Raw genomic sequence first — 27,349 nt, forward strand, 5'->3', positions numbered from 1 at the left:
AACCGCTTCTACCCCTTTCCATGATTCACTTTGGACAACTGGGTAACTCAGGCCCATTAGGCAGCTTTGGTCACCTGGCACTTGAAAGATTTCAAGAGTTTCACAGTCAGATGAGGATAATGCTGGGCCAGCCTGTTTTTCATTTGTCAAGACAGTTGCTACCCAGATTCACAAGCAAACAACATTCAGGTTCTTGTGTGTTCCCTGTGATAGAGACTATTTCTTAGACTTACCTTTAGTTTACAAAACGTTTCCATATTTCTGACCTAATTTTACTGATTCTGAAATATATCCCTTTGGTATTATTGAAATCTGGAACAAATGCTCAGTTGGGGGAGATTTGTGTTTGGGAGGTATCCCTTAATATTAAAAATATTTTGATAACTTCATAGATCTAGTTTCATACTTTTGTTTTGCCACTTTTAGCCCGGATCATTTAACCTATCTGAGCCAGTCTTTAAAATTTGTTAATACCTGCTTTGCAAGATTGTTCTGAGGACTAAGAACTAAATGAGTGACATAGACAAACTACCTAGTCTAGTATATAACAGAAAATATGTGCTTATTAACTTGTAATCTTAATCTCTAAGGAGGAGGAAGAGATAAATTACTTTGGGATTTTTTTTCCCTTCCAGGTTTGGTCTGCCAATAATTGTTTATTATGCTCTTTTATTTTATAAAGAATTAAATGCTGCCCTAGACAGTGTGGCTTAGTTGGTATGGCTTGTCCCATGAACTGAAAGGTTGTGGGTTCAATTCCCAGTCAGGGCACATGCCTGCATTGCAGGTTGGATCCCAAGTCAGGGCACATGGGAGAGGCAACCAATCAATGTTTCTTTCCCTCTCTCTTTCTCTAAAATCAATAAGCATATGTCCTTGGGTGAGGATTAAAAAAAGTATTCAATGTCAACATGTGTACATATGCTTATGTACACATTTCTAGAAAGATACACTAAAAACTATTAGTAGTAGTTGCTGTGATGAGTATTCTATGTTTTACATGAAATTTTCTAGTGCCGATATTTTTAGAAACATCCATGGAATCCCTTTCTTAATTGTCCATAATTATTTCTAGGTTCTTACAATGTATTTAACCAAGAAAAAAAAAAATTGAACACAATTTCTATTTAGTGAACTTAAAATCTAAAATAAAGAAAAAAAACAATTATATAAAGTCCCATTAACAAATCTTAAAACTTTATACTTTGTAAGTGATTAATTTTATATACTTGCCATATTGCCTCATGATAGAATGCAGATATCCCAAAAAGTGTTGTTTAAAACATTGAAAACAAATTGACAAAATGTTTTTGTTTTTACTGAAATAAATTTTAACATAATATGTTTGAAGAATTGCCTTCTTCAGGATGAGTTTATTTATATAATCAACCAGTGAATTGAAAACAGAAACAAATACCATATGTTTTGGTTTTGGCTAAAGAGCTAATAGTTTTTATATATTATTTATTTAAGATTTTAAAATTTATTTTTAGAGAGGAAGGGAGGGAGGAAGTGAGGGAGAGAACATTGATGTGACAAACATTGATCGATTGCCTCTTGCTTGCGCCTGACCTGGGACTGAACCCACAACCAAGTGTGCCCCACCTGGGGAATCGAACTGATGACCTTTTGCTGTGAGGGCCAGCACCCAACCAACTGAGCCATACCAGTCAGGGCTTTTTTTTTTTATTTTAAAAGTTTGTTTTATTGAAAAAAATAGTTTTAAAAATTTAATTTTTTAACTGTCCCTCTCTCAAGGATACCACCATTAACACTTAATTCTGTGGAATTTTAACATGGTAAAAGCAAAATAGAACTGTAAGATGATGTATTTTTCTTCTTTGCACTTGTAAGAAAAATTACATGACTGGTATTGACTTATTTTGCTTGTTTACTATAAGCTTGCAGCTATTTAAGCTTTAAAAGATTTGAAAAAGGATTTCTTGATCATAATTTACAGAAAGTGTTGTTAATTTTATATTTATATGTTTTATGTGTCTGTATTTGTAAGCTCACGTCATTCAAAGGTATTTTTATCTGGTTTCTAGCTGTTTGTGATAATACCCTATGAGTTAGTTTTAAATTAAAAGACCCTCTTAAAGCGAAAAAAGAGGAAAAGGCCCCTATCATCACTATTAGCAGTTCACTTTGTGTGTGTATCTATGGTACTGTTCTGTGCCTGCTTTTTCCACATAATTTCTCTCAGATATATGCATGTAGATCTATCATTCTTTTTAGTGATTGCATTCTGTTCTGATTTTGGATATTCCCTAATTCATTTGACCAGTCCCCATTAATGAGTATCCAAATTGCCTGTCCCAGGAACAAACTGGAAACAAGGCAGTAACGAATGTTTTTTGTGCATTCGACTCTGTGCACTTGTCTAAACATGGCTGCAAATGCAATTATTTGGACCAAAGGCCTACACAGTTTTAATTTTGATATAGATAATGTTACATTTCCCTCTTATGCAGGTTGCACAAATTGTTAATTCCACTTGTAAGCTATGGAAATATGCACTCAAAAATAAACTCACAGCCCTGGCCGGGTGGCTCAGTTAGTTGGAGCATTCTCCAGGACACAAAAAAGGTCGCTAGTTCAGTACCTGGTTCAGGACACACACCTAGGTTGTGGGTTCCATTCCCCGTCGGGGCACATAAGGGAGGCAACCAGTCGATGTTTCTCTCTCTCTCCCTCTCTAAAAAATAAATAAACAAACTCACAGACACAAACAACAAAATGAATGGTAGTTCCCAGAGAGGAAGAGAGATGAGAGGGAGGATGGAGAGAGTTAAGGGGGTCAAATAGGTGGTAACAGAAAGAAACTAGTCTTCAGGCAGTGAGCATACAATAGAGAATAGAAATGTAGAATTATAATCTTATATACCTAAAAAATTACATAGTTATTGACCAGTGTTACCCCAATAAGTTTAATTTAAAAGAAAAAGTTTATGGTTAAAGTATAGTTTATTTCAATCAAATTTATCCACATTCTCTGACAGCATGTATAGTAGAAATTGTTATAAGATGAAATACATATTAAAGAAGTTTGTATTTTTAGGTTTTCTTGGTTCTAAGGCTAATTGAGGGGTAAAATGACATTTTTAAAATAAAGAATTCACCCTGGCCACTGTGGCTCAGTTGGAGGGCCATCCCATAGCCAAAAGTGTGCGGGTTTGGTTCCCTGTCAGGGCACATACCTAGGTTGTGGCTTCGATCTCTGGTTCAGGGCACAGGTGATCCCTGGTCCAGGCACGTACAGGACACAAACAGTCAATGCTTCTCTTTCACATCAGTGTTTCTATCTGTCCCTCTGTCTCTAAAAAGCAACGAGGAAAATGTCCTCAAGCCCTTGCTGGTGTTGACTGAATGCCGGCCTGCAAACCAAAGGCTCGCAGTTTTGATTCCCAGTCAGAACACATGCCTAAGTTGCGGGCCAAGTCCCCAGTAGAGGGCGCTGCAGAGGCAACCACAGAGATGCTTCCCTCTTTTTCTTCCCCTCTCTAAAAATAAATAAATAAAATCTTTTAAAAAAAATGTCCTCGGGTGAGGATGTCCTAGGAGATTTTTTTATCTATATTTTCCAAGTATAAAAAAATGTGAAAAGAAATACACAGGGCAGTGAATTCTTTTTTTATTTTATTTTATTTTAATTTTAATTTTTATTTTATCAAAATTGCTTTGCAGGAGGGAAAAATACATAGTGGAAATTGCAGAGATAAACATGAGAACTCTGTTAGGAGAGCCACCAGTTGCTTCTTCACACTTTATTCCTGCTGTTCAGAGCACACAAAATGGAAAGCAGACCTTTTGAGGTATCCCAGGTTCTAGAGTAGTGCTTAGAATAGCTGCCCAAGGCACATTTGCTGAATGGATGATGAATTTATGAAAGCAGTGTATTATGTGACACTACCTAAAGACACTGATGTCTATACTTCTGGTGATTCTCAAATTTTTTATGTGTTATTCTGTAGGAAGTTGACATCTTCCAGTAACAGACCTCGAGAAGACAGCTGGTTGAAATCCTTATTTGTCCGGAAAGTTGATCCAAGGAAAGATGCTCACTCTAATCTCCTAGCCAAAAAGGAAACAAGCAGTCTATACAAATTACAGTGTGAGTGATAGGTCTGCTATCTTCCTACTTGACTTTTTCAACCTTTGTTCATAAGTTCATCGTTGAATTTTCTTTTGTTTCAGTTCACAATGTTAAACCGGAATGCCTAGAAGCATACAACAAAATTTGGTGTGTATACCAAACTATCCTTTACTTGGGGAAAAATAATGATTTTAATACTTGTTGGTTCAGCTAACACTTGATAGAAGAGTAAGATCTTCGCTCCATTTTCTTAAAGCTAAATGTTCAGAGGCCCTTAAGTTGAGCTCTGTGTGGGATTACCAAGGGGATTTTGATTTCAGTCACACATACAGTAAATTATCACATAAGCTATCAAACCTTAGAATGTTAACAGACCCTTAAGGTTAAAAGAACCCTTGTAAAACTGTATAGTCCATCAACTCATCCAGTGCTTTAATTCTTCTGCAAACCTTCCTAACAACCTGTGCTTAAATACATTCGTACATTCCCTCTCTGCACAGTTTTGAGTGTTAGGAATTAGAACTCGGGTCTTTATAACCGTTGTTTCCAATTTTACTTCTAAGTAAAACTGCCACATCAAAGTCTTGTGTGTATTTGAATGTATCTGCCATTTCTTCTCAAATCTTCCATTTGCCAAAGTTCAAGTTCCTTCAGGAGATTCTCATGATTTGAGCTCTATATGCTCTTACAGAATTTATAAACATTTAAACTAAAGAGAAAATTACATCAGTTCTTTTTTTAATTATATTTTATTGACTATGCTATTACAGTTGTCCTGATTTTTCTCCCCTGTGCCCCCCTCCACCCAGTACCACCCACTCCCTCAGGCAGTCCCCACACCATTGTTCATGTCCATGGGTCGTGCATCTAAGTTCTTTGGTTAGTCTATTTCCTACACTGTACTTTATATCCCCATGGCTATTCTGTAACTACCTATTTATACTTCTTAATCCCCTCACCTCTTCACCCATACGCCACACTCCCTTCCCATCTGGCAACCATCAAAACACTTTCCCTAGCCATGATTCTGTCTCTGTTCTTGTTTTCTAGTTTATTTTTTAGATTCAGTTGTTGATAATGTATTTTTGCCATTGTATTGTTCCTAGTTTTGGCCTTCTTCTTTTTCTTAAATAAGTCCCTTTAACATTTCATATAATAATGGTTTGGTGATAATGAACTCCTTTAGTTTTTTATCTGGGAAGCTCTTTATCTGCCTTTTGATTCTAAGTGATAGCTTTGCTGGGTAGACAAATTGTGGCTGTAGGTCCCTGCTTTTCATGACTTTGAATATTTCTTGCCAATCCCTTCTAGCCTGCAAAGTTTCTTTTGACAAATCAGCTGACAGTCGTATGGGAATTGCCCTGAAGGTAACTGACTGCTTTTCTCTTGCTGCTTTTAAGATTCTCTTTTTATCTTTAACCTTTGGCTTTTTAATTCTGATGTGTCTCGGAGTGGGCCTCTTTGCATCCATCTTGTTTGGGACTCTTTGTTTCCTAGACTTGCATGTCTGTTTCCTTCACCAAATTAGGGACCTTTTCTTTCACTATTTTTTCAAATAGATTTCCAGTAACCTGGTCTTTCTCTTCTCCTTCTGGCACCCCTGTGATGCAAATGTTATACCTCTTGAAGTTGTCCCAGAGGTTGCTTATACTGTCCTCATTTTTTTGGATTATTTTTTTCTTCTTGTTATTCTGATTGATCGTTTTTTCTTCCTTATGTTCCAAATTGTGAATTTGATTCTCAGCTTCATCCACTCTACTGTTGTTTCCCTGTAAATTGTTGTTTATTTCAAGTAGTGTATCTTTTGTTTCTTACTGGATCTTTTTTATGCTGTTGAGGTCCTCACTAAGGTCCTTGAGCATCCTTTTAACAAATGTTTTAAATTCTGTATTTGATAGATTGTTTATCTCCATTATGTTTAGCTCTTTTTCTGGAGTTTTGGTCTATTCTTTTCATTTGGGCTATGTTTCTTTGCCTCCTCGTTTTGGCAGCCTGCTTGTGTTTGTTTCTGCGTATCACATAGAGCTGCTTTGACTCCGTCTCTTGGTAATGTGGCCTAATGTAGTAGGTGCTCTGTAGGGTCTAATGGCACAGCCTCCCCTATCACCCAAGCTGGGTACTCGAGGTGTGCCCTTTGTGTGGGTTGCATACAGCCTCCTCTTGTAGTTGAGTCTTGGTTGCTGTTGGCAAATCAATGGGAAGGATTTACCCAGGCCAGTCAGCTACAAGGACTGGCTGTGACCCCTGACCACCAACCTCTGCCCTCCGTGAAGGATCCAGGGTGTGGTGCTCCGACAATGTCTGGAACTGTCCACTGGGTGCGCTGGCCCTGGGCTTTCCCAGGTGGTGCAGGCCAAGTTCAGCCCCCCTGTGTTTTGCCTGGGGCTTCTTGCCTGAGATGTAAAGCAATCTGAGATGGCTGCTACTTGTGCTGTGCTGGGGGGTTCCCAAGTGAAGCCCAGCTGTGAATCTAAGCTGGCTGTTGCTAGTGCTGGCCCTGGGGCTCACTGAAGCCACCTGTTAGTTGTTTGATAGGATTAGGAAGTTATGAAGCAGGAGCCAAGACCAACCATTCATATGGAAAAGCAGCTTGGGTGGGCTTATAAGTTGGATGGGGCAGAGTAGCTGGGGATCTCCAAGGCCAGTCAAACAGTGTTATCCAGGTTGATAGAATCTCAGATATGGCACCAGCTTGCCAGCTCTGTGGCTCTTTGAGGGGAGAGCCCAGAAAAAGGACAATAGCCTCTGCTTACCTTAATGCCAGACACTTCCGTTCCTCCCTTTATGCCACTAGTGCCGTCTAAGCTGCCACCCCAGTGCCAGAGTTCAGAGGGCATGAGTCTGAGTAGGTGAGTCCATGTGTGGGTTCTTAAGAGGAACTGTTTAGGGCTCCAGAAGTTTCTTCCACAGACTCAATCCCCGCTGGTTTTGAGACAGAAGTTGTGGGGACTTACCTTCCTGGCACTGGAACTGTGGGCTGGGGGAGCCTGGTGTGGAGGTGGGAATCCTCACTCCTAAGATATCTCTCCTGAATTTTATCTACCACACATGGAGGTGGGACCTGCCCATTCCATGTCTGCACCCCTCCTACCAGACTGGATGGAAGTAGTTTCTTTAATTACATAGTTGTCAGACTTCCATTCACCTCGATTTCTGCCAGTTCTGAGTGATGGTGGTTCTATATTTTAGTTTTAATTTTGATGTGGTTGTGCAAAGAGGTGATCTATGTCTGCCTGTGCTGCCATCTTGACTGGAAGTTGTATATCAGTTCTTAATTAAATTAATAAAAATAGTATTTTAATGATCAATTTTGAGCAATTGTAATTAAAAAGCATTTTTTTACCTTAATACCTCCTACTTTCATGAGAAAGCATATGATTCTGTCATCAGAATCAGCATAATTTTCAGAAGCAAAAACCTGTTGTTTTATTTTTGGACATGACTTGTGAAATAAAATATTAGCATAGAATTTCTTACCATAGCACAGTTTTCTTTATATATTAAAAAAAAATGCCCTAAAACAAAGCAGATACTTATTTCTAAATCTTTTCTCATAAAATGAAATTATTTCTCTCTGCTGATGTTTCCTTGGCTTGTCTTTTCTGTCCTGTTTGTATTACTTCATCTCTTGTCTCAGATCTCTTTTCACATTCCTATTTGGATGTCTTGCTCTTTCTTCAAACTCAACACGGAGAATTATGTTGCTTTCAACATCCCTATGTGCATCACTCACCGTGGTTTTATTTAACTGTTTCCTTCTTCATGATTAGTTATTTACTAAGGGCTATGCATTCTTCATTTGACATGTATTTTAGTTCTTTTTACTTGTTTCCTTCTCCATCTCCCTTTTCCAACCTGTTGCGCCCTGTTTCCAAGTAGGTTTCTTTCTGACTCCTTCCTGGACTTGTAGCTATACCTATACTACCACCCCATCCTGTGGTCCCTTACTCAAAAGTTTGTCAAATTGATCTGCTTGAGTTCTTTTTTCTCCTTCATCATGTTTTTGTTCTGGTTTTTTTTTTCCTTTCCTCTGAAGCTTCAGCAACTCCTTGTTTTCAGCAACATCAATACTTAACCCCTGCCTGGTTTGTCAGGGCCCCAATAATGAGGTTCTTCCCAACCCACCCAGTTCTGGGTACAGGTACTACCTACCTTAGAACTTCCATTCAGGTAAAGCCAGGGCTTCCAAGAGCAGGTTTGGGGCTTTCAACAAAGAGGATTGGCTGCAAATCCATATATGATTTTGTATTGAAAACCTATGCCCATTGTCAGTCCTCGGCCCCTTCCCGGACCCCACCTGGGTCACTAGTACAGACTTCCTTCTTCCACATTGGCTCCAGTACAGGGTGGTTTACTTCCTGCTTGTGCATACAGCACAAAGGCCCACTTCCTTTTCCCTGCCTGTCTTTACCCACCCCCGATTTCCATTAATCTCCTCTTAGTTCTGAGCATAAGTCTGTATGAGCCAATACAGGACCACACCATATGTTTTTTTGAAGAGTGGAATTTGCTTTTATGGGTTTTTAGTTAGACATGAGACCATTCTGAGCTGTCCTGTTAACTGTTAATATACACCCAGTCCAAGTGCCCCCGCCTCTGGTGGTCATTGCTGGTTTAATATCACTCAGTGTCAGCGAACAATTTGAACAGGTTCCATTTCTGAACGTTGATGTCTTTTTGCATCTATTGTTGAATCTGGACTGTACTTTTTCGTCATAATTTTTCTATTCAAAACATATACAGGCTTTAGCTTTTTCTCAGCATGGCATAATTATATCTCTTTCCTTTGCCTTTCCCTGTAAATTAGAATCTATGCTATGGGAAGGTTTCCATATAACCAAGCTCTAATATGTCTGTTAAATTAACACTGTGCCATGACCTGTCATGGCCTTAACTTTACTGCCATGCAGTCAGTGGCTATGGAACGGGTGGTGTGTCCGATGCGGTATTATGTGAGAGTTCTCAAATCCCCTCACTTGAAGTGAATGGAACCTAATTATTGCTTTATGTCGTATCTTTCATTGGATTCCTCTGTCACGTTCATGCCCTTTGGAACTGTTGGGGTTGTGTTGTGTTCTAGCTCTGTCGTCTTCCTCCTTTCTTAAGGCCAGCTTTTCTCTGCCCTGTTACCTCTGCCTGATTGTGCCCCTTCTGTTTTCTCCCTATCTTAAACATTACTTTTTTCCCTCTCTAATTTTTTTCCAGTGTTCTTTTTCTATTCCCATTTTTCTCATTCTTTCTGTCTTTAAAACTAGCAAAACTTAGCTTTTATAAACGTCACTATTCCTCAAATACTTCATTCTGGAATGGCAAATAGTAGACCTATGGTTCCTGGAATCTTGGAACCTCTGGCTCTTCTTTATCATTTTTATCCCTATACTTGACTTGCTTACAAATGTTCTAGATACACCTGGAGGTATCAGAAACCTGAGCTTCTGATAAGTAAGGTACCAGTAGAACAGAATTCAGGTAAAAGGTTAATTTTGCATGTTGTTTTATCAAAAATGTATTCTGAGGTCAGAACATGGCGTAGGTGGCCTTTTTTCCATTACTGATCATGTGTTGTCCACCTGGTAAGTTTTTGTTGGTTGTTTACTTAGTATTGTTATTTCTTCTCTTTAAGTCAAGAGGTATTGCCAAAGATCCATGAAGATAAACATTACCCTTGTACTTTGGTGGGGACTTGGAACACGTGGTATGGCGAGCAGGATCAAGCTGGTAGGAAGCAGAAGTCTTTGGAATAAACACTGTTCCTTAAGCCTTTAAATGATATTTAATTTAATGCTTGTTTTCATAATCAAAGCTTTCCAAGTCTCAGTCTAGTTTTATCATTAAAATCATTTCTCAGGTAATTGATTGTAAACATTTTCTTATTGTTTCATTGTTTAAATCTATTATTGTAACTTTATAGTATAACTCATAGGCCAACCCATGGCAACTACAATTTTGTACTGTGTTAATGCTATGCATATCTAGAGTGTTTTCAAGGCAAGAGTATCATGAAACTCTAAATGTGTGTTATCTTTTAAAATATATTCCAGTCCACCTCTGGAGGTATGAAGGAGGCTATCCTGCCCTCACGGAGGTCATGAATAAACTCAGAGAAAATCAGGTAATGATTTTGAAAACTTTTTACTTGTTTACATGAATGATATAGTAGATGCTAGTACAGAATTGAATAACTCAGTCATCAGCTTCTTTACCATTGGTAAACTACATTTTGTGATAAAAATATTATTTGGACACTCTGAAGATGTATTCAAATATAAAGTAACCAATTGTAATACCAGTAAAATACAGTTCTTATTGTAAAAGTCAGTTGTACTTAGAAACTGATAAGCTGGTACTTTGAAACCAGTAAGTCAACATGGTAGACAAAAATCAGCCCTGGGTTAGCTAACACACATCTGCTTCGGGAACTTCCAACCACATACACTTTACCTTGGGCTGACTTTGCTCTCCTGCCCCTCCCTTCGCTAATATGCTCATGTTAGTGGAGAGAATTTTAACAGCCACACAGTATTAGGAAAGAAAACCTTTGGTATAGCTTCCCAGTCCAAATATAAATGGCTTTTGGATCCTTTGATGTTTTTTGTGTCTTTGTTTTTGAACTTTTATTAGCATCTGAGTGGAACTGACGGCATGCCGGGAAGCAAGATCACAGATGCTCCTGGCTTATTTGATGTTTTGTAGTCCCCATGTTACCTCTATTATGATGCTGTCCAACACTGTTAGGAGAACCTAAAAAGTGAGACATTGCATTTGTTAATATTGTCATTTAAATAATTAGGATGACCGTGTAACTTGTCTCCTAAACCTGGACACTTGAGAGTGAAAGGGAATGCTAAAAGGGACAACTGAGACCCTATTTGTAACAGTATTCTGTCATAGGAGGAACACAAATGTCACTATCGTGGGTTTATGTATAAACACTGGAAGAGTTCATGAGCACATTTTTTTCACTCAAAGGAATTTTTGGAATTCCGGAAGGCAAGAAGCAACATGCTTCTCTCTAGGAAGAATCAGCTGCTATTGGAATTCAGTTTCTGGAATGAGCCTGTTCCACGGTCAGGACCTAATATATATGAACTCAGATCTTACCAACTTCGAGTAAGTACTGAAATATGAGTTAACTGTCCCTCATTCTTGTGCAAAGAAGCATGAGTACCCTTTAATGCTGACCAAAAAAAAGTTGAATGTACATTCTGTGATATGTTTGGCAGCATATTTTGATTGGTTGGTTTTCTCACCTGTCTAGTCCTTCTCTTATTACCTTTTTAAAAAAAAATCTTCTTAATTTCTCACTCCTCTTTTGCTAAGCTCTTTTGTCTTTATAATTTTATACATGATAGTTATTATATAACATTATGTAGCATTTCTATTTTTAAGAGGAAAGACCTAACATGCAGGATGAGGTACAATATATAGTATTTATTGTCATTGAACTAGAGCAACTAATAAATGTTTGTTGAATAATTGTACACCACTATAAGATCAAAAGGAATAAATAATATTTTGTAAGACTTTCTAGATATTTGCCCACTAAGTGACTACTTGCAAGAAGGCCCCAGAGAGCAACATAGTTCAAGGGAATACATATCAGTGGATCTCAATGGTCTAACATTCACCATTCTTCTGGAAAAAATAAAATGATATCCCTATTAAGTTTACTTAAATTTCATAATAAAGTCTGAATGGGTACCAACAGTCTAATAATTAAGTACATCTTCAGGATGGGCCTAACTGTGGTTGTGATAACCATTAATAACTGGATGTCTTAAGATGGGGCAAAAGTAGGTTTACAGTTGTTCATATGGAAAGGAATACAATAATCAATAAATAATAATACACAAATAAACTCTTTGTTTCATGTACTAACAACTGTAAAACTTTTACCCCACCCTGTATGCTGTCTCATTATGTGAAGCCAAAGAATATTATTTCTACTAAGGGATAGGTATGAAAACAGTGAATGATAATATTTTGTTACATTTTTTACTTGTTACACCTCACATTATGAAAAGTTAATTTTTTAGTTTTATCATTTGTTATTTTTTACACTTCCTTACCTCTTCACAAAAGAACTAACAAACCAAAATCCAAATCTCTTTTCAGCCAGGAACTATGATTGAATGGGGCAATTACTGGTGAGTAGATTACTAGACGGTGAGTTTGTAAGTCTCATTAATAGATTACATGAGGCCATCATGTTAATTTTAGGAATAAATTCCAGGGATAATGCTGTGATTTGATATGTGTTTGACATTTTTATTACGAAATTATTCAACAGACATAAAGCTGGAAAGAATAATACCATGGATTCCTCCGCTTCCGTACCCATTACTTAGCTTCAATAATTATCAACACATGGCCAATCTTGCTTAGGTCTAACTCCCCCAACCCAGATTATTGGGAAGTAAATCCCAGACAACATACCATGTTGTCCATAAATATTTTAGTGTATCTCTCTAAGACATAAGGACTCCCTTTCCCCCCACCCCCAAACAAAACCCCAGGGTTGCATGAGTTTATCTATATTCTGCTTGGATATTGTCTTTTCTGAAATGTTGATTTTGTCACATTAAAAAAACACCAAGATGACAGGATTGTTATTTTTTTCTTCTTTGTTTACCTAGCAAAATACTAGTTTTTTCCTCAAACTGATCTATACATTCAACACAATCTCAGTGAGTCTCCCAGTAGGCTCTGGAAACACAGAGGACCCCAAATAGGTGAAACAACCTTGAAAAAGAAGCACACAGTTGGAGGACTCACACTTCTCAGTTTCAAAACTTATACAGACCTAGAGTAACCAAGACAGTATGGTATTCACATAAGGGCCAGTATGCAGGTTACTGGAATATAATTGAATGTCTAAAAATAAACACTCACAGATGTGAATAATTAGTTTTTGATAAATGTACCATACCCAAGGCAGCTCAATGGGGACAAATAGTTGTCTCAACAAAGGATGCTAAGGCAACTGGATATCTTCGTAAAATGCCGAATTTAGACTCCTATCTCACTTTATATACAAAATTAATCAAAAGTGAATTCTAGACCTTAAGTGTAAGAGCTAAATATAAAACTTCTAGAAAAAACCATAGGAGAAAATCTTTGTGATCTAGGATTCGGCAATGAGTTCTTAGATATAACACTAAAATCACCATCCACAAAAGAAAAAATTGATAAAATATAGTTCATCAAAATTTAAAACCTTTGTAGTTAAAAGGATAACATTTTAAAAATTAAAAAACAAATCACAGATGGGAGAAAATTTTGCAAATCATATATCTCATAAAAGACTTGTATGCAGAATATATACAAATATCCTCCAACTCAATAATAAGACAACCCCATTTAAAAAGTGGGCAAAGCACTTGAACAGATAATTCTCCAAAGGTATACCTATGGCCAAAAAGCATATGAAAAGATGCTCAACATCACTAATCATAAGAGAAATGCAAATCAAAACCACAGTGAGATATCATATTATGCTCTTAGGATGACTATTATTAAAAGAACAGAAAATAGTAAGTATTGGTAAAGATCCAGAGAATTGGAAACCTTGTGCACTGTTGGTAGGAATTAAAATGGTGCAGCCATGACGGAAAACAGTATATAAGTTCCTCAGATATTAAAAGTTGAATTATCATATGATCCAATGATCCCAGTACTGAGTATACAAAAGAATTCAAAGCAGCATCTCAAAAAGATATTTGCACACCCATGTTCACTGCAGCATTATCACAGTAGCCAAGAGGGGGAAACAACCCAAATATCCATCAACAGATGAAAGGATGAAGAAAACGTGGTATATACATACAATTGAGTATTATGCAGCCTTTAAAAAGGCAGTCCTGCCACATGCTAGAATATGGATGAATCCTGATGATGTTATGCTAAGTGAAATAAGCAAGTTACAAAGGACAAATACTATATGATTCCACTAATACAAAATGTCTAAAGTGCTCAAAATCACAGAAAATGAAAATGTGGTGCCAGGGGCTGGGAGGAGGGATGTTGGTGTTTAGTGGGTATAAAGTTTCAGTTTTACAAAATGAAAAGATTTTAGAGCTCTGTTGCACAACAGGGTAAATATATTTGGCACTACTAAACTGTACAGATGAAAAAATTGAGGTAAATAAAATGTATGTGTTTTTATCATCATAAAAATAAATCCAGAAATTTTAAAAAATAAATGGGCAAAGGATTTCAATAAACACTTCATCAAAGGAGATATATGAATGCATAATAAGCACATGAAAAGGTACTAAGCATCATTAGTTATGGAAATGCAAAGTAAAACCTCAGTGAGATACAACTTCACACCCACTAGGAGGGCTATAACTAAAAAGACAGATAATAATGTGTTGGTAAGGTTGTGGATAAATTGGTACCCTCATAAATTAGTGGTGAGAAAAATAAAATGATACAGCCATTTTGGAAAATAGCCTAGCAGTTCCTCAAAATATTGAACATGGAGTTACTGTAGGACCCAGGGCATGACTATGTACTTCTAGGTATACACCTAAGAAAATCAAGCATACATCCATACAAACTTAAACACAGTGATCATAGATAGCCTTTTTTGTAATAACAAAAATGTGGAAACCAACTAAATCCTCATCAGTAAATGAATCAAGAAATACGGTATATCTATCTAATTGAATACTATTCAACAATAAAACAGAATGAACTATTGATACATGGTACAAATGTACATGAACCTCAAAAATATGCAATATGAAAGAGTCCAGTACAGATGAGTCCATAGTCTGTGATTCCATCTGCATGAAATGTCCAGAAAAGGCAGATCTAGACCCAGAAAGATTAGTGGTTGCCTGGTGCCAGGGGTGGGAACAGAAAGACACTACAGGTGGGTGGGCACAAGGGATCTTTTAGCACAATTGGATTGTGATGGTTGCACAAGCCTGTAAATTTATTTAAGCATGGAATTGCTCACTTATGTGAATTTTATATGTAAGATATACCTTGATAAACCTAATGACATATGACATACCTCACTAAAGAGAATTTATACATGAATCCAAGGATGACTCAAAGTGAGGAACTTAATTAATGTAACAAATCCAGTTGAGGCTGGAATAGGTACCCAGCACTCATGCTCCGGCCTCCACACCCCCAATATCACTTCCATGCCTGTGTGAGAGCATGTACCACACACCTGCAGCGTCTTCAGTTTCCAGTTCTGCAACTGTCTGCAAAGGCCTGACACATTCTGGTCATCAGTGAATGTTGGGCGGATGGCAGAAACTGGTGGTCATGTAAGAAAAAAGTAAATTGCAGTTGCCAAAAATTGTAAACAAGCTATATGCCATAGTGGAAAGGTTATAGTATATTCATGCAGTGGAATTTTATCCAGTGGTCAAAGTAAACCTGATCAGTGCCCGTTAATGATCAACTTGGAAACACCATGTTGAGGAGAGTTAAAGGAAAATGTGTACAACATGATGTCTTTTAAGTAAATTTTAAAAAGATATAGCAAAAAAAATTATATAAACAAGATACTTAACAAGAGCTATGTAAAAAGATGTAACTGTTGTTCATAGATACATACCTATGAATTAGAAATATAAAACCATGGGCAAGAAGTGTCGTATTCAGAAGAGAGAGAACTACTTACAAAGAGTAACTAATGAGGAAGGAAGGAAGAAGGGAATGGGGGCAAGGAGGAATAAAAGGGAGCTGCATGCCCTGGCTGGTGTGGCTTTGTGGGTGAAGGGCTGGCCTGTGCACCAAAAGGTTGCCGGTTCAATTCCCAGTCAGGGCACATGCCTGGGTTGCAGGCCAGGTCCCTGGGGGGAGAAGGGGCCACATGAGAGGCAACCACACATTCATGTTTCTCTCCCTCCATTTCTCCCTCCTTTCCCTTGTCTAAAAATAAACCTTTTAAAAAGGGGGGGGGGGGGAAGCTGCAGTGTTCATGTCTTTTTGAAAAGAGCTCAAGCAAATATAAAATGTAAAGTGTTCATGTTTTAAAAATCTGGGTGACTAGACTGGTTGAAATATTTCGTAATTAAAAGAAAAACAATTGAAATACATTTTAATTCATGTTCAGACGGCATTTGATAAGATTCAACACATTTTATCAGGGACACCAATTCCTAATTTTTAAAAAACCTTACAATAAGGAATAGAGAATATTTAAATCAGGGGTTGGCACAAACTTTTCTGTAAAGGACCAGATAGTAAATACTATAGGCTTTGTGGACCATGCTGTGTCACAAGTCACTTAACTCTGCTGTTGTAATGGGAAAGCAAACATGGGCAATTAGTAAAGGAATAAGTGACTGTGTTCAAATAAAACTTTACTTACAGATGCTGAAATTTGAATTTCATAATTTTCATAGTAATGAAATTTTTTTTATATGAAATTTTTCAAGCACTTAAAAATGTAAAATCCATTCCCAGCCCCTGGGCCATAAAAACAAGCTGCAGTGGGAGGGATTTAGCCCAAGGTCTGCAGTTTTCTGGTCCTGGTTGAAATGATAAAACTGTCCATCTCTCCATTTTAACAGCTACATTAAACTTAATGGTGAAGCACAAGGAGCATACTCATTAGCATTAAAACAAAATACCTCCAACTTTCACCATTATAATTTTATGTTGTTTTTGGTAATCCTGACTGTTGTAATACTAAGAGAAAAGACAAGTCAAAGATATAATAATACAAATCCTTAATAACTATGAGGGATATAAGAATAGTTTATTGGCCATTGGTCAGCCATTGACCCTTGGTTAATCTTTATCTGTAAAAGAGAATCTGTGACTTTTACTTATTATCAATTTATATATGCTCTTTTTTTCCATTAAAGAAATTTCTTGCATTGGACTAGGTAATTTTTAAGATCTCTTCCAGCTCCAAAAATAAAAAATAAAAAATGGTTCTGTGACCTTTCTTTCTAAAGAATCTTTTTCTTAGGTCATCAAAGGTTAGGGAAAGCAAGTTGAAATTTCTTTTAATTTAAAAACTAAGAATAGATATTTGATGTAAATATAGGAGAAGAAAAAATCATTTTCCTGCTACTCTTAAGTTGTGGCTAGACTAATAATCAAATTAACATGAGGCAGATTAACAGGAGAACATGACCAAATTTATTGTGTGTGTCCATATGGAGGTTCCATAAGAATGTGAGACCCCACGACAGGTCTGGCAGTTAAGGCTTCTGTGCCATCTGGAGCCAAAGAGAAGTGAGGACTTGTGGTTTGGGACTTCCAAGGGCAGGAAGGCAATTCACGCAGAGGTGAAAAAGCAAATATTTGGTAAATAAATGTTTGCTAGACCTTTAACATTGGAAGGCAGCTATGCTCACCACTATACCACCAACCCTCTGTCTTTAACATTGGGATGCAAAGGACTTTGGTCAGACAGGCCTTGCTAGGAGATCCCTCCCTGTCTATTGAACTTAACTTCATGTTAACTCTGTAGTTATCTATGATAATAGCTCCCATCCTGGGGCAGGTCTTCTAAATTCTTTTGGCCAGTTGGGGGGAAAGTCAAAAGTTTTCCCTGAGTCTTTGATTTCTTAAAAATAATCAGTGTTGCCCTTGCTGGTGTGGCTCAGTGGATTGAGTGCCAGCCTGAGAACCGAAAGGTTGCTGGGTGGGTTCCCAGGCAGGGAACATGCCTGGGCTGTGGGCCAGGTCCCCAGTAGGGAGCATGCAAGAGGCGACCAGGAAGCAACCGATCCATGTATCTCCCATACATTGATGTTTCTCTCTCTCTCCGTTCTCCTGTCTCTAAAAGTAAGTAAGTGAAATCTTAAAACAAACAAACAAACAAAAAAAAACTTAAAATAATGTCCCAAAGGCATATTTTGGGGTGGCAAACTCTGCTTTCCCTCAGATACTACTAGTATAGGCTTTATTTTTTTAAGGGGGAAAGGGGGCTTGCATATGTAATAATTTAGTTGTCCATAGAGTAGGATTACTCAATGGTTCTATTTCTTACAAGTTACTAATTAAAACTTGCCCACCATGAATCCTCAAGGAAGTACTGAGGTTATTCTTCAGTTACTTTAAAAATTATATATAAAGTCAGCTCAGCATTCAATTTATATTTTGGCACATAGGTGACTATTTTAAGATGGTGACCTCCTCTTCAGTACATGCTTCTGATTATTACCAGGCTAAGGCAAGTATGTTTTCGTTGCCTACTGTAACTAAATTGGAAAAATTCAGAATGAAATGAATAATCCTGAATATCACTATCAATGAAAGTATTTTTTTTCTTTGGAGTTAGAATGCACGTTAATGTGATTTGCTTAATCTCAGTAATTTACCAATCAGATTTGTAACTTTTGTGAAGATACTGATCAATTCTAAATGCAAAAGTTGAAGAATTTAATATCGTTTGTGGGTAACCTATGGGGGCAGTAGCAAGAGATCCCTCCATCACCTGAAAGCTTGGATCACCCTCATGAAGTTGAGCACGGTGGGTGAGAGCCAAGGGCCATAAAGTGACCTTACGGAGAGCTTGGCTTCATCACTCCCACAACAGGCTGTTTTGCCCTGATCCCATACTCCTCTGGCCCCCTCTGAGATATTCTAACTCCGTTGCTATGGAGTTTGCCTCCAGGAAGAGAATGCACTAAGCAAGTCAACTCAAAATCTTGTCCCCAAGACTGTGTCTCTCACTATACACATCAGTAGATGGGAATGCTTGTTCACGTGCCTCCAGTTCTTCAGAGTGAATTAGAATGAGCCCTTCTTCCCCAATCCGGTCAACACAGGACCACGATGTCACTGAGACTTCAGGTCAAAGCCTGGGCAGTGTTGGTACAAATTTTTTCAGCTTTGATTCTAAAAACTTCTTTTGGGAAAATATCTACACTTTAAAAACATTTTTAGGGTTTCAGATGCATCACTAAATATGAAAGTAAAGTACCTGGAACAAATGTGAAAAAAGGCATTTGAAGAACTGATACCTTTTGCAACAAAATCTTGAGGAAAGTTTAAGACAAGTGCCAATTTTTAACCAATTTAATCACAATTTCATGTTACGCACATAGACACAACACAACATCTGTGCACTCTTCCCTCCACACATAGTACATAGTGAATGCCATTCGGTACTCATTCTACAATGGTTTGCCCTGGTAAGAAGAAAAACTGAGAGGTATCTTCAGTTTTTATTGTGATGGTATATTGCTAAGAAGCTTTACTTTCATGACACCATATGCTTCCCAAGAGGCTGCAAATCACCTTTATAGTTCAGAGAGCTCACATATTTCCCAGAGTTCACTGTCTCCAGCTGCTTTGAAGGTATGCTTCCTTCAGCTCTTCTTAAACCCCATTCTTAAGAGATGGTCTCTGTCTTCCTGTGACATCTTAGGTGCTTTCACATCCAAGTGTCTCTCAGTGAGTTCTTGGAGAAGCAATTCTTTTGTTTACTGGTCCTGTCCTCTACCAATTTTCTTGACGTTATGTGAAGAATCAGCAGTGCAACCAGATATCCTCATGTTTTTATTTTAATAGCCGTTAATTGTCTACTCACAAAAATGACTAGTATAGCTATAGAAAGATACATTTACATTTTGCATACGTTAAAATAACTTGATTGCATCATATAATGAACAATTAGTGTTTATTCTGAAAACCTTGCTCAGACTATGGAGGAAATTGATTTTTTTTAACACACTAATTCAGTATCTGATCATTGTTTTCTTTCTTGCAGGGCTCGTGCAATTCGCTTTAGACAGGACAGCAGTGAAGCTGTTGGAGGATTCTTTTCTCAGATTGGGCAGTTGTATATGGTGCATCATCTTTGGGGTATTTATTTACTTTTCCTTCATTTTTGTGTTACTGGGATTTGACAGTTCATTACTAAATAAATTGTAATAAGCAGTAAAGTATATCTTAAGTCAGTAACCTTAAACACTGTAGCAAATTCAAACATCACAGATGGAAGGTAAGTACCAGGCTGCCTAGAACGAGAGGTCAACAGCAAAAGTGTCCATAGATTTTTGGTAAACTGATAATCCAAGAGGGGATAATGGTGAAAGGAATGAGAAAGGCAAAGTCAGCAACCATGGCAGAGGCAAGATGATAAAGCACTGAGAGCCTTCACAGAGTGGCCCCTACACCATCCTTTCTAGACACATTCCGTTGCTCCCTGAGAGATAGTCCTGCATTTTACTCTAAGAGAGAGCTCCCTGCATGTGAAACCTCTGCCTGCCATGGGGTCTTGTTCCATGCTCCCAGAGGCCTTTTCCTCCTGCCTTTTCCATCTTTGGTATCTTTCAGGCCTGACTCAGATATTCCCTCCCCTCCCAAGTGAATGTCACTCTCCTCGTGAACCCTAGTAGTCACAGCTGTGGCTATTTGTGTCCATCTCCCTGCTAGAATAGGTACCAGTCTCAGTTATACCTTGGTATAAATACAGCCAGACATTCTGAGCATATTTGTAAATGGTTATTAAAGTTTAAAAAATGAAAAGCAGCCCTGGCTGGTGTGGCTCAGTTGGTTGGAGTGTCATCCCATAAACCAAAGGTCATGGGTTTGATTCCTGGTCAGGGAACATGCCTAGGTTTCAGGTTCCATCCTTGGTCAGGATGTGAACAGGAGGTAACTGATCGATGTTTCTCTCTCTCTCTCTCCCTTCCCCTCTCTCTAAAATCAATAAGCATGTCCTCAGGTGAGAAATAAATGAAAGAAAAAATTATAACTTATTTCCAGACAATATCAGTTGAGGTGTTAGCTTGACCTGTTCAGTCTCACCAAGTGCCACATCTTGTCTGCCTGCTATGTTAGCATGTCAGGCTTACAAAGATATGGTGACCTATCTAACATGGAATAAAGCAAACATGAGTGACATGCCATGAGAGTGTGCGACCAGTAACACAGGGTTAGTTATGTTCAGGGTACTCCTAACAGTTAAAGAGATATGAAGTTATTGTATGTGGCAAAAATTAAAAATAAGTGGGATATTAGCTAGACTTCAGGATCTAGATGGGATTGACAGGTAAAGAGGGGAAGGAGAGGCTAGAACAATGATGGAGAAATGGGATATTAAAAAAATGCTCAAAAAACAAATAATTCAGACTGGCTGAATGGTAGAGTATCTGCCAGGGACTTAAGACTGAATGGGAAAGTTAAGGCAAGAAAAGTAGTTTTTACATTGCGTTCCTAGATAGTTGTGTTTGTTGTCATTTTGCTGTTCCCACTGTCATTTTACTGTTATCACTGTGTCCCACACCACCTTATGCTACCCTACCCCGCTTTGCCCCACTGCAAACCTTCAAGATCTAGAGAGAAACCCCAACCCTCAACCCTACCAATCACTGCTTCAACCAGACACTCACTTCAGCCTGGTGTTTAAGAAATTGGAAACCCTGGGACTTCCGGCCAAGATGGAGGCAGAGGTAAACACACTTTGCTTCCTTGCACAACCAAAAGAAAGAACAACAAATTAAAAACAAAAAATCACCAGAACTACCAGAAAATCAAAACTGTATGAAAGTCCAACAACCAAGGAGTTAAAAAAGAAACAGTCATCCAGACCAGTAGGAAGGGCCAAAACACACAGCTGGGGCAGAGAGGACGTGCAGCAAGGTGGCAGCTGGAGGACCGGGTGATCCCACATTCGCATGTGGATGAACCAGGAGAAACAGCTGGGCAGTGAGACTGCACAATCCAAGGTTCCAGTGCAGGAAAAGAAAGCCTCAAAAACCTCTGGCTGTAAAAACCTGTGGGGGATGCAGCTATGGGAGAAACTCCCAGCCTCACAGGAGAGTTTGTTGGAGAGACCCACAGGGTTCTAGACTGTACACAAACCCACCCGCCCAGGAATCAGCACTGGAAGGGCCCAATTTACTTGTGGGTAGTGGGGGAAGTGAATGAAAGCTGACGGAGAGCCAAACAAGTGACATTGTTCCCTCTTGGACCCCTTCCCCACATACAGCGTTACAATGCAGTGACATGGGTTGTCCCGCCCTGGCGAATACCTAAGGCTCCGTGCCTTCCAACATAATAGGTGCACTGAGACAAAGAAATATGGCCCAAATGAAAGAACAGATCAAAACTCCAAAAATAGAACTAAGTCACGAGGAGACAGCCAACCTATCAGATGCACAGTTCAAAACACTGGTAATTAGGATGCTCACAGAAATGGTAGAGTATTTCAATTTATAGCCTCTGGAAAATACACGAAAAAGTGAAGACTATGGAAAGTGAAATAAAGGAAAATATACAGGGAACCAACAGTGAAGGGAAGGAAACTCAAACTCAATGATTTGGAGCAGAAGGAAGAGATAAATAGTCAACCAGAACAGAATGAAGAAACAATTCAAAAACATGAGAAGAGGCTTAGGAACCTCTGGGACAACTTTAAACATTCCAACATCTGAATCATTAGGGGTGCCAGGAGGAGAAGAGGAAGAGCAAGAAATTGAAAACATATTTAAAAAAATAATGAAAACTTCCCCAATCTGGCCAAGGAAATAGACTTCCAGGAGATCCAGGAAGCACAGACCATCCCAAAGAAGTTAGACCCAAGGAAACACACACCAAGGCACATCATAATGAAGTTACCCAAGATTAAAGATCAGGATAAAATCTTAAAACCAGCTAGAGAAAAGGAAACAGTTAACTACAAAGGAGTGCCCAAAAGACTGTCAGCTGACTTCTCAAAAGAATCCTTACAGGCAAGAAGGGACTGGAAAGAAGTATTCAAAATCATGAAAGGCAAGGACCCACATCCAAGATTACTCTATCCAGCACAGCTATCATTTAGAACGGAAGGGCAGATAAAGTGCTTCCCAGATAAGGGAAAGTTCAAGGAGTTCATCATCACCAAGCCCTTATTATAGGAAATGTTAAAGGGACTTATCTAAGAAAAAGAAGAAGATCAAAAACTATGAACAGTAAAATGACAATGAACTCACAACTATCAACAACTGAACTTAAAAAAAAACAACCCAAAAACTAAGCAACAACTAGAACAAGAACAGAATCACAGAAATGGAGATCAGCGGGGAGGGGGAAGGGGAGAAATGGGGGGAAAGGTACAGGGAATAAGGAGCATAAATAGTAGGTACAAAATAAACAGGGTGATATTAAAAATAGTATAGGAAATGGAGAAGCCATGGACGTGTCCATGGGTCGTACATGTACTATGGGAGGGAGGAATGCTGGTGGGAGGGAGGGTGCAGGGTAGAGGGGAATAAAGGGGAGAGGAAAAGAATGGGACAGCTGTAATAGCATAATCGATTTGTGTGTGTGTGTGTGTGTGTGAGAGAGAGAGAGAGAGAGATTAGAAACCCTGTACCAAATGCTAGATGCTGCAAATAACCCTCAGCTCCACACAAGAGCAGGGGCAGCCTTGTCCTAGCTGAGATTTGACCTACGTATCAGAGTTTTTCAATGTAGTAGGTTTGGAAACAGATTAATAAGTATGTTCTTTGTCCCTGCTTTTTAAGATTATGCTAAATCTAGTTTAACCTTTATGGACTCAGGTAGAGGTGGAGTAGTTTTTATTTTTTTAATAGTGTACAGTCTTTCCAGAGGCTATAAACTGAAAAGTCAGGCCTCTTCCCCTCCCCTTCCTCTGAGCCTGGAGAGGCATCTGAGGGTGACTCCTGCATACCCCCTAGACATAGTCCTTATAAGAGTGAGCGCAGGGACTTGATGGGTCAGGACCACCATGTGCTTTGGCTCCTGGGCGGAGGTCATGCCATGTATACTTTCTGTTCACATCAGCACCTACAGCATGTCTGGGTAGGGACTCCCAGGTGAAGAGTCTGGGATCACAAACAGGCAGGCACTAGGGCGTGAGAGGCAAAGCTCTGACAGGCTGTGGCAAACAAAGGGCAGAGCCCTTAACTCTGCCCCGTGGGAAGACCAGGCTTCACAGAGCAACAGCAAGATGAGAAGTGCACCAAGATCCTCCTCCACACAGAGATGCAGAAGCCAGAAACAGCGTGGTATTTTAGCATCTGAGGGTGGCCAGACTGCAGCACCTGTATGTTTTATTAGGCAGGGCCCTTCTCCACCTTCCTTTTCAGTCCCCAGTCCGTGTCCCAAGTGTTCACTCCCCACTTCCTACTTTATATAAAAAAGTATTGAGATAGGCAGAGATGAATTCTCAATTGCCTGTCTCTAAATCATACCTTCCCTTTTCCAAATTGTTTAGAGGGAAAAAAAAACAGTATTTATCAAGTGTGTCTAGTGTGTTGGTTATCTTAAGCACTATTTCCTTTAATCCTTAGAACCACCCACCACAAATGAGATACTTGTAACTCATGGGTGGTATGATAATAAATCAAGCAGAACCCATAGCTATTCCTTAGCTGAGCAAGGCTCAGACCTCAGTGGGTCTGGCTTCAAAACACTCAATGCCACCCTCCCTGACCCTCCTCAAGGCCTGGCTTCACCCATTTGCTCCACAACCACCCTGTGGCCTCCTTCCCTCAGTATGTGAACATACTCAGGTGCCTGCCATTTGTAAAAGTCTCCTCAAACCCAAATGTCTAACAGCGGATGAGCAGGTAAATGTGGTATGTACATACAATAGAACACTATGTGACCATAAAAAAGGAATGAAATTCCAGTATGTTACATCATGGATAAACTTTGAAAACATACTAAGTGAAATAAGCCAGACACAGAAGTATAGACATTGTGTGATTGCACTCATATGAGGTACCTGGAACAGGCAAATGCATAGAGACAGAATGTAGAGCCGAGGTGACAGAGGACGGCGGAATGGGGAGTTACTGTTCAGTGGATACAGTTTACATTGGGGTGATCATTAGAGATGGGTGGTAATGGTGGTGGCACGATGTGAGTATACTTAATGCCACCAAATTACACATTTTAAATGGTTAAAATAGTCAATTTTATGTACTTTCCCACAATAATTTTTTTTTTAATTAAGAAAACTAAAAAGGCCTCCCCACCCTGGGTTCCCTACAAGGAATCGCTCACCACACGGTGAGAATGCTGATGCCGGTCACGGGAATGTTAACGTGTTTTCCTCCAGGTAGTAAGGTGTAAAAGATTTCTTTTTCCTTTTATTTATTGGCATCTTCAAAACTTTATGTAATAAATTTAGACTCAGTTACTAGTAAAGGGAAATTTTGTCTTTAGGTGGTTAAACTGGCAGACCTACAAAAAGTAGATCTTTCTCACAGGGAGAAGGAGGTCCTAAGGGGAAAACATGTGTCCCAAAACAGAAACGGGAACTGAGGGAAGGAGCCCTGAGTGGCCTTCCAGTCTGACTGATACCCACACTCACACTGTTGAGATGCCTAGGAGACGTAGCTGGAGGTTTGGGATTCAGAAACCAAGGCACCCAGATGAGGTATCTGTGAGTTCTACCACATGACACCAAGGACCCGGATGCCTTGGACCATGCTCCACCTGGAGCACCTTTCTCTCCCATTCCTGTATATTGATGACTTCCTTTTCAGTCTTTAAGGCCCACTGGTCCAATCACACCTTCCAGGCACCTTTCCCAGTCTCCTCTTTTCTCCTTGTGCTCTGTTGTTAGGGATACCACAGTGCTCAGTGGGGATTGACCTTCCTTTCATTTGTCTTTGTTTTCCACTGCATTGAACACAGTCTCATCCGGATCTTTGTAGTGCTTTATAAATATTGAGCAAAATCAAATCTAATATTGTTTATCCATAGTCTGACAGTTTCTGGTTATGAATTTAACATGTTATTGAAGAAGTTCACTAGGTTTTTAAGGTATGTCTCGGACCCACTAGACTATAAAACTTAAGAGCAGATTATTTTTAAGAATGGATTGTTTTGCTTCTCCCACAAGGCCTAACATAATTTTGCTCAGAATAACCAGCTCATAGTTATCCCAGCTTCATACTCAATTGCCAAAGTAGTCTCTGAGAAAGATGAGCAGCTGAATCAATTTTTAACACATTTCATAACACTCACGAGTTTTCTCATTTTTCACCATCTGTTATGGACTTTAGATGTCAACACACTGTCTTGTCCACATCGAATGAAGCGATCTCATTGGTGGAAACCGTGCAGGTCAATCTACGAAAAACTATATAATTGCACGAACCCATAAAGCATTGCAGTTACATTGTATTTTGGTCATTCGACCCTGGCGTATGTCTTAGAGATTTCTATGTGATACGCAATGTGTTAATGGGTGTACTAGTGCAATATAGGGCATTATGTTAGGTTTGAGTCTTATTTCTTCTGTGTGGTTATTTTTAGCTTACAAGGATCTTCAGACAAGGGAAGATATACGGAATGCTGCATGGCATAAACATGGCTGGGAAGAATTGGTATATTATACAGGTAATATTTTAACAGGCATAAGATGTTTTATTCTCATCTTAGGTGTTCATGATCTTTCATCTTGAAGCTAATATGTATTTTTTAAAAATAGTATGTTGCTTTACACAGTGATTGATAAGGTTGAGGGGAAGAGAGAGAATTAGATTCTTTTTAATAGTTACGTGACTTTTTTCAATAAAGAAGCATATTCATTCTTTTATGTGTGTATGTTGTCTGGTACAGTGTAGAGACCCTTTGCGTGTTGTGAATTTTACATCACCATTTTTTCTGTACATTTCTATATTCTCTGAAAATTTGTAATAAATTTTTCTAAGCTTTCCTTTTTTCATCAAAATTGTTCACAAAAAATATAAAACAACAATTAAGTAATTTTGAAAGTTAGTTTGATATTTAGACTTTATATGTGTGTGTATACATGTACATGCATGTATACCCACATACATATATACTATGAAATCATGGATGCTTCATTATTGTAAGAAAAGCAATAGGGCTGAATGCAACCCAGAGACACCTGTACAGGTAATAAGTACCAGCATGGTGCATGGCCAGTACATTAAAGCCCATGTACTACCAGGAAAGTCAAAGAGTGATTTGTTCTACAAAGTATTTCAATTCAAAAAAGTCACATAATTGTACATGATTTTGCTGATTATTCTTACACTTTCACCAGCTTTCAGAGGTGTGTTTTACTCTGCAGTGAGTTTTAGAGTACAGTGTGGGAATATGGTCAAATGCAATATTAGTTGGTTTTATATAAATTTTAGTTCAAAGAACCTTCTAAGAAAGCACTATTCTCATAATATGGAGTTTCCTAATTTCCTAAAAATGAAACACATCTCCAGACAATCTGTTATCATTTTAAAACAACATCTTATAGGATGCTAGCTGATCTGTCATCATCTTGTATGTTTCTGACCCTGAGGTCAGTCCTGTATTTTCCAATATTCTGTGGTTTCA

General features: G+C 38.6%; 1 protein-coding gene across 2 annotated transcripts in view; it reads left to right on the plus strand.

The window, feature by feature from the left end:
• NIPSNAP2 (nipsnap homolog 2) overlaps positions 1–27,349 on the plus strand; it is a 32,539-nt gene that overhangs the window by 3,984 nt on the left and 1,206 nt on the right. The window contains exons 2-9 of one of the 2 annotated variants that reach the window (XM_054589653.1): positions 3,975–4,114; positions 4,198–4,243; positions 9,720–9,814; positions 10,138–10,208; positions 11,066–11,206; positions 12,212–12,243; positions 19,797–19,891; positions 26,306–26,389. In XM_054589653.1, coding sequence (XP_054445628.1) covers positions 3,975–4,114; positions 4,198–4,243; positions 9,720–9,814; positions 10,138–10,208; positions 11,066–11,206; positions 12,212–12,243; positions 19,797–19,891; positions 26,306–26,389 — 704 coding nt within the window. The remainder of the gene's footprint in view (positions 1–3,974; positions 4,115–4,197; positions 4,244–9,719; positions 9,815–10,137; positions 10,209–11,065; positions 11,207–12,211; positions 12,244–19,796; positions 19,892–26,305; positions 26,390–27,349) is intronic. The other variant, XM_054589654.1, reaches the window with a different exon arrangement.

Source organism: Pteronotus mesoamericanus, unplaced genomic scaffold (genome assembly GCF_021234165.1).
Source record: "Pteronotus mesoamericanus isolate MK-2021 breed Mesoamerican mustached bat unplaced genomic scaffold, CSHL_Meso_final scaffold_167, whole genome shotgun sequence".
Classification (NCBI taxonomy): domain Eukaryota; kingdom Metazoa; phylum Chordata; class Mammalia; order Chiroptera; family Mormoopidae; genus Pteronotus; species Pteronotus mesoamericanus.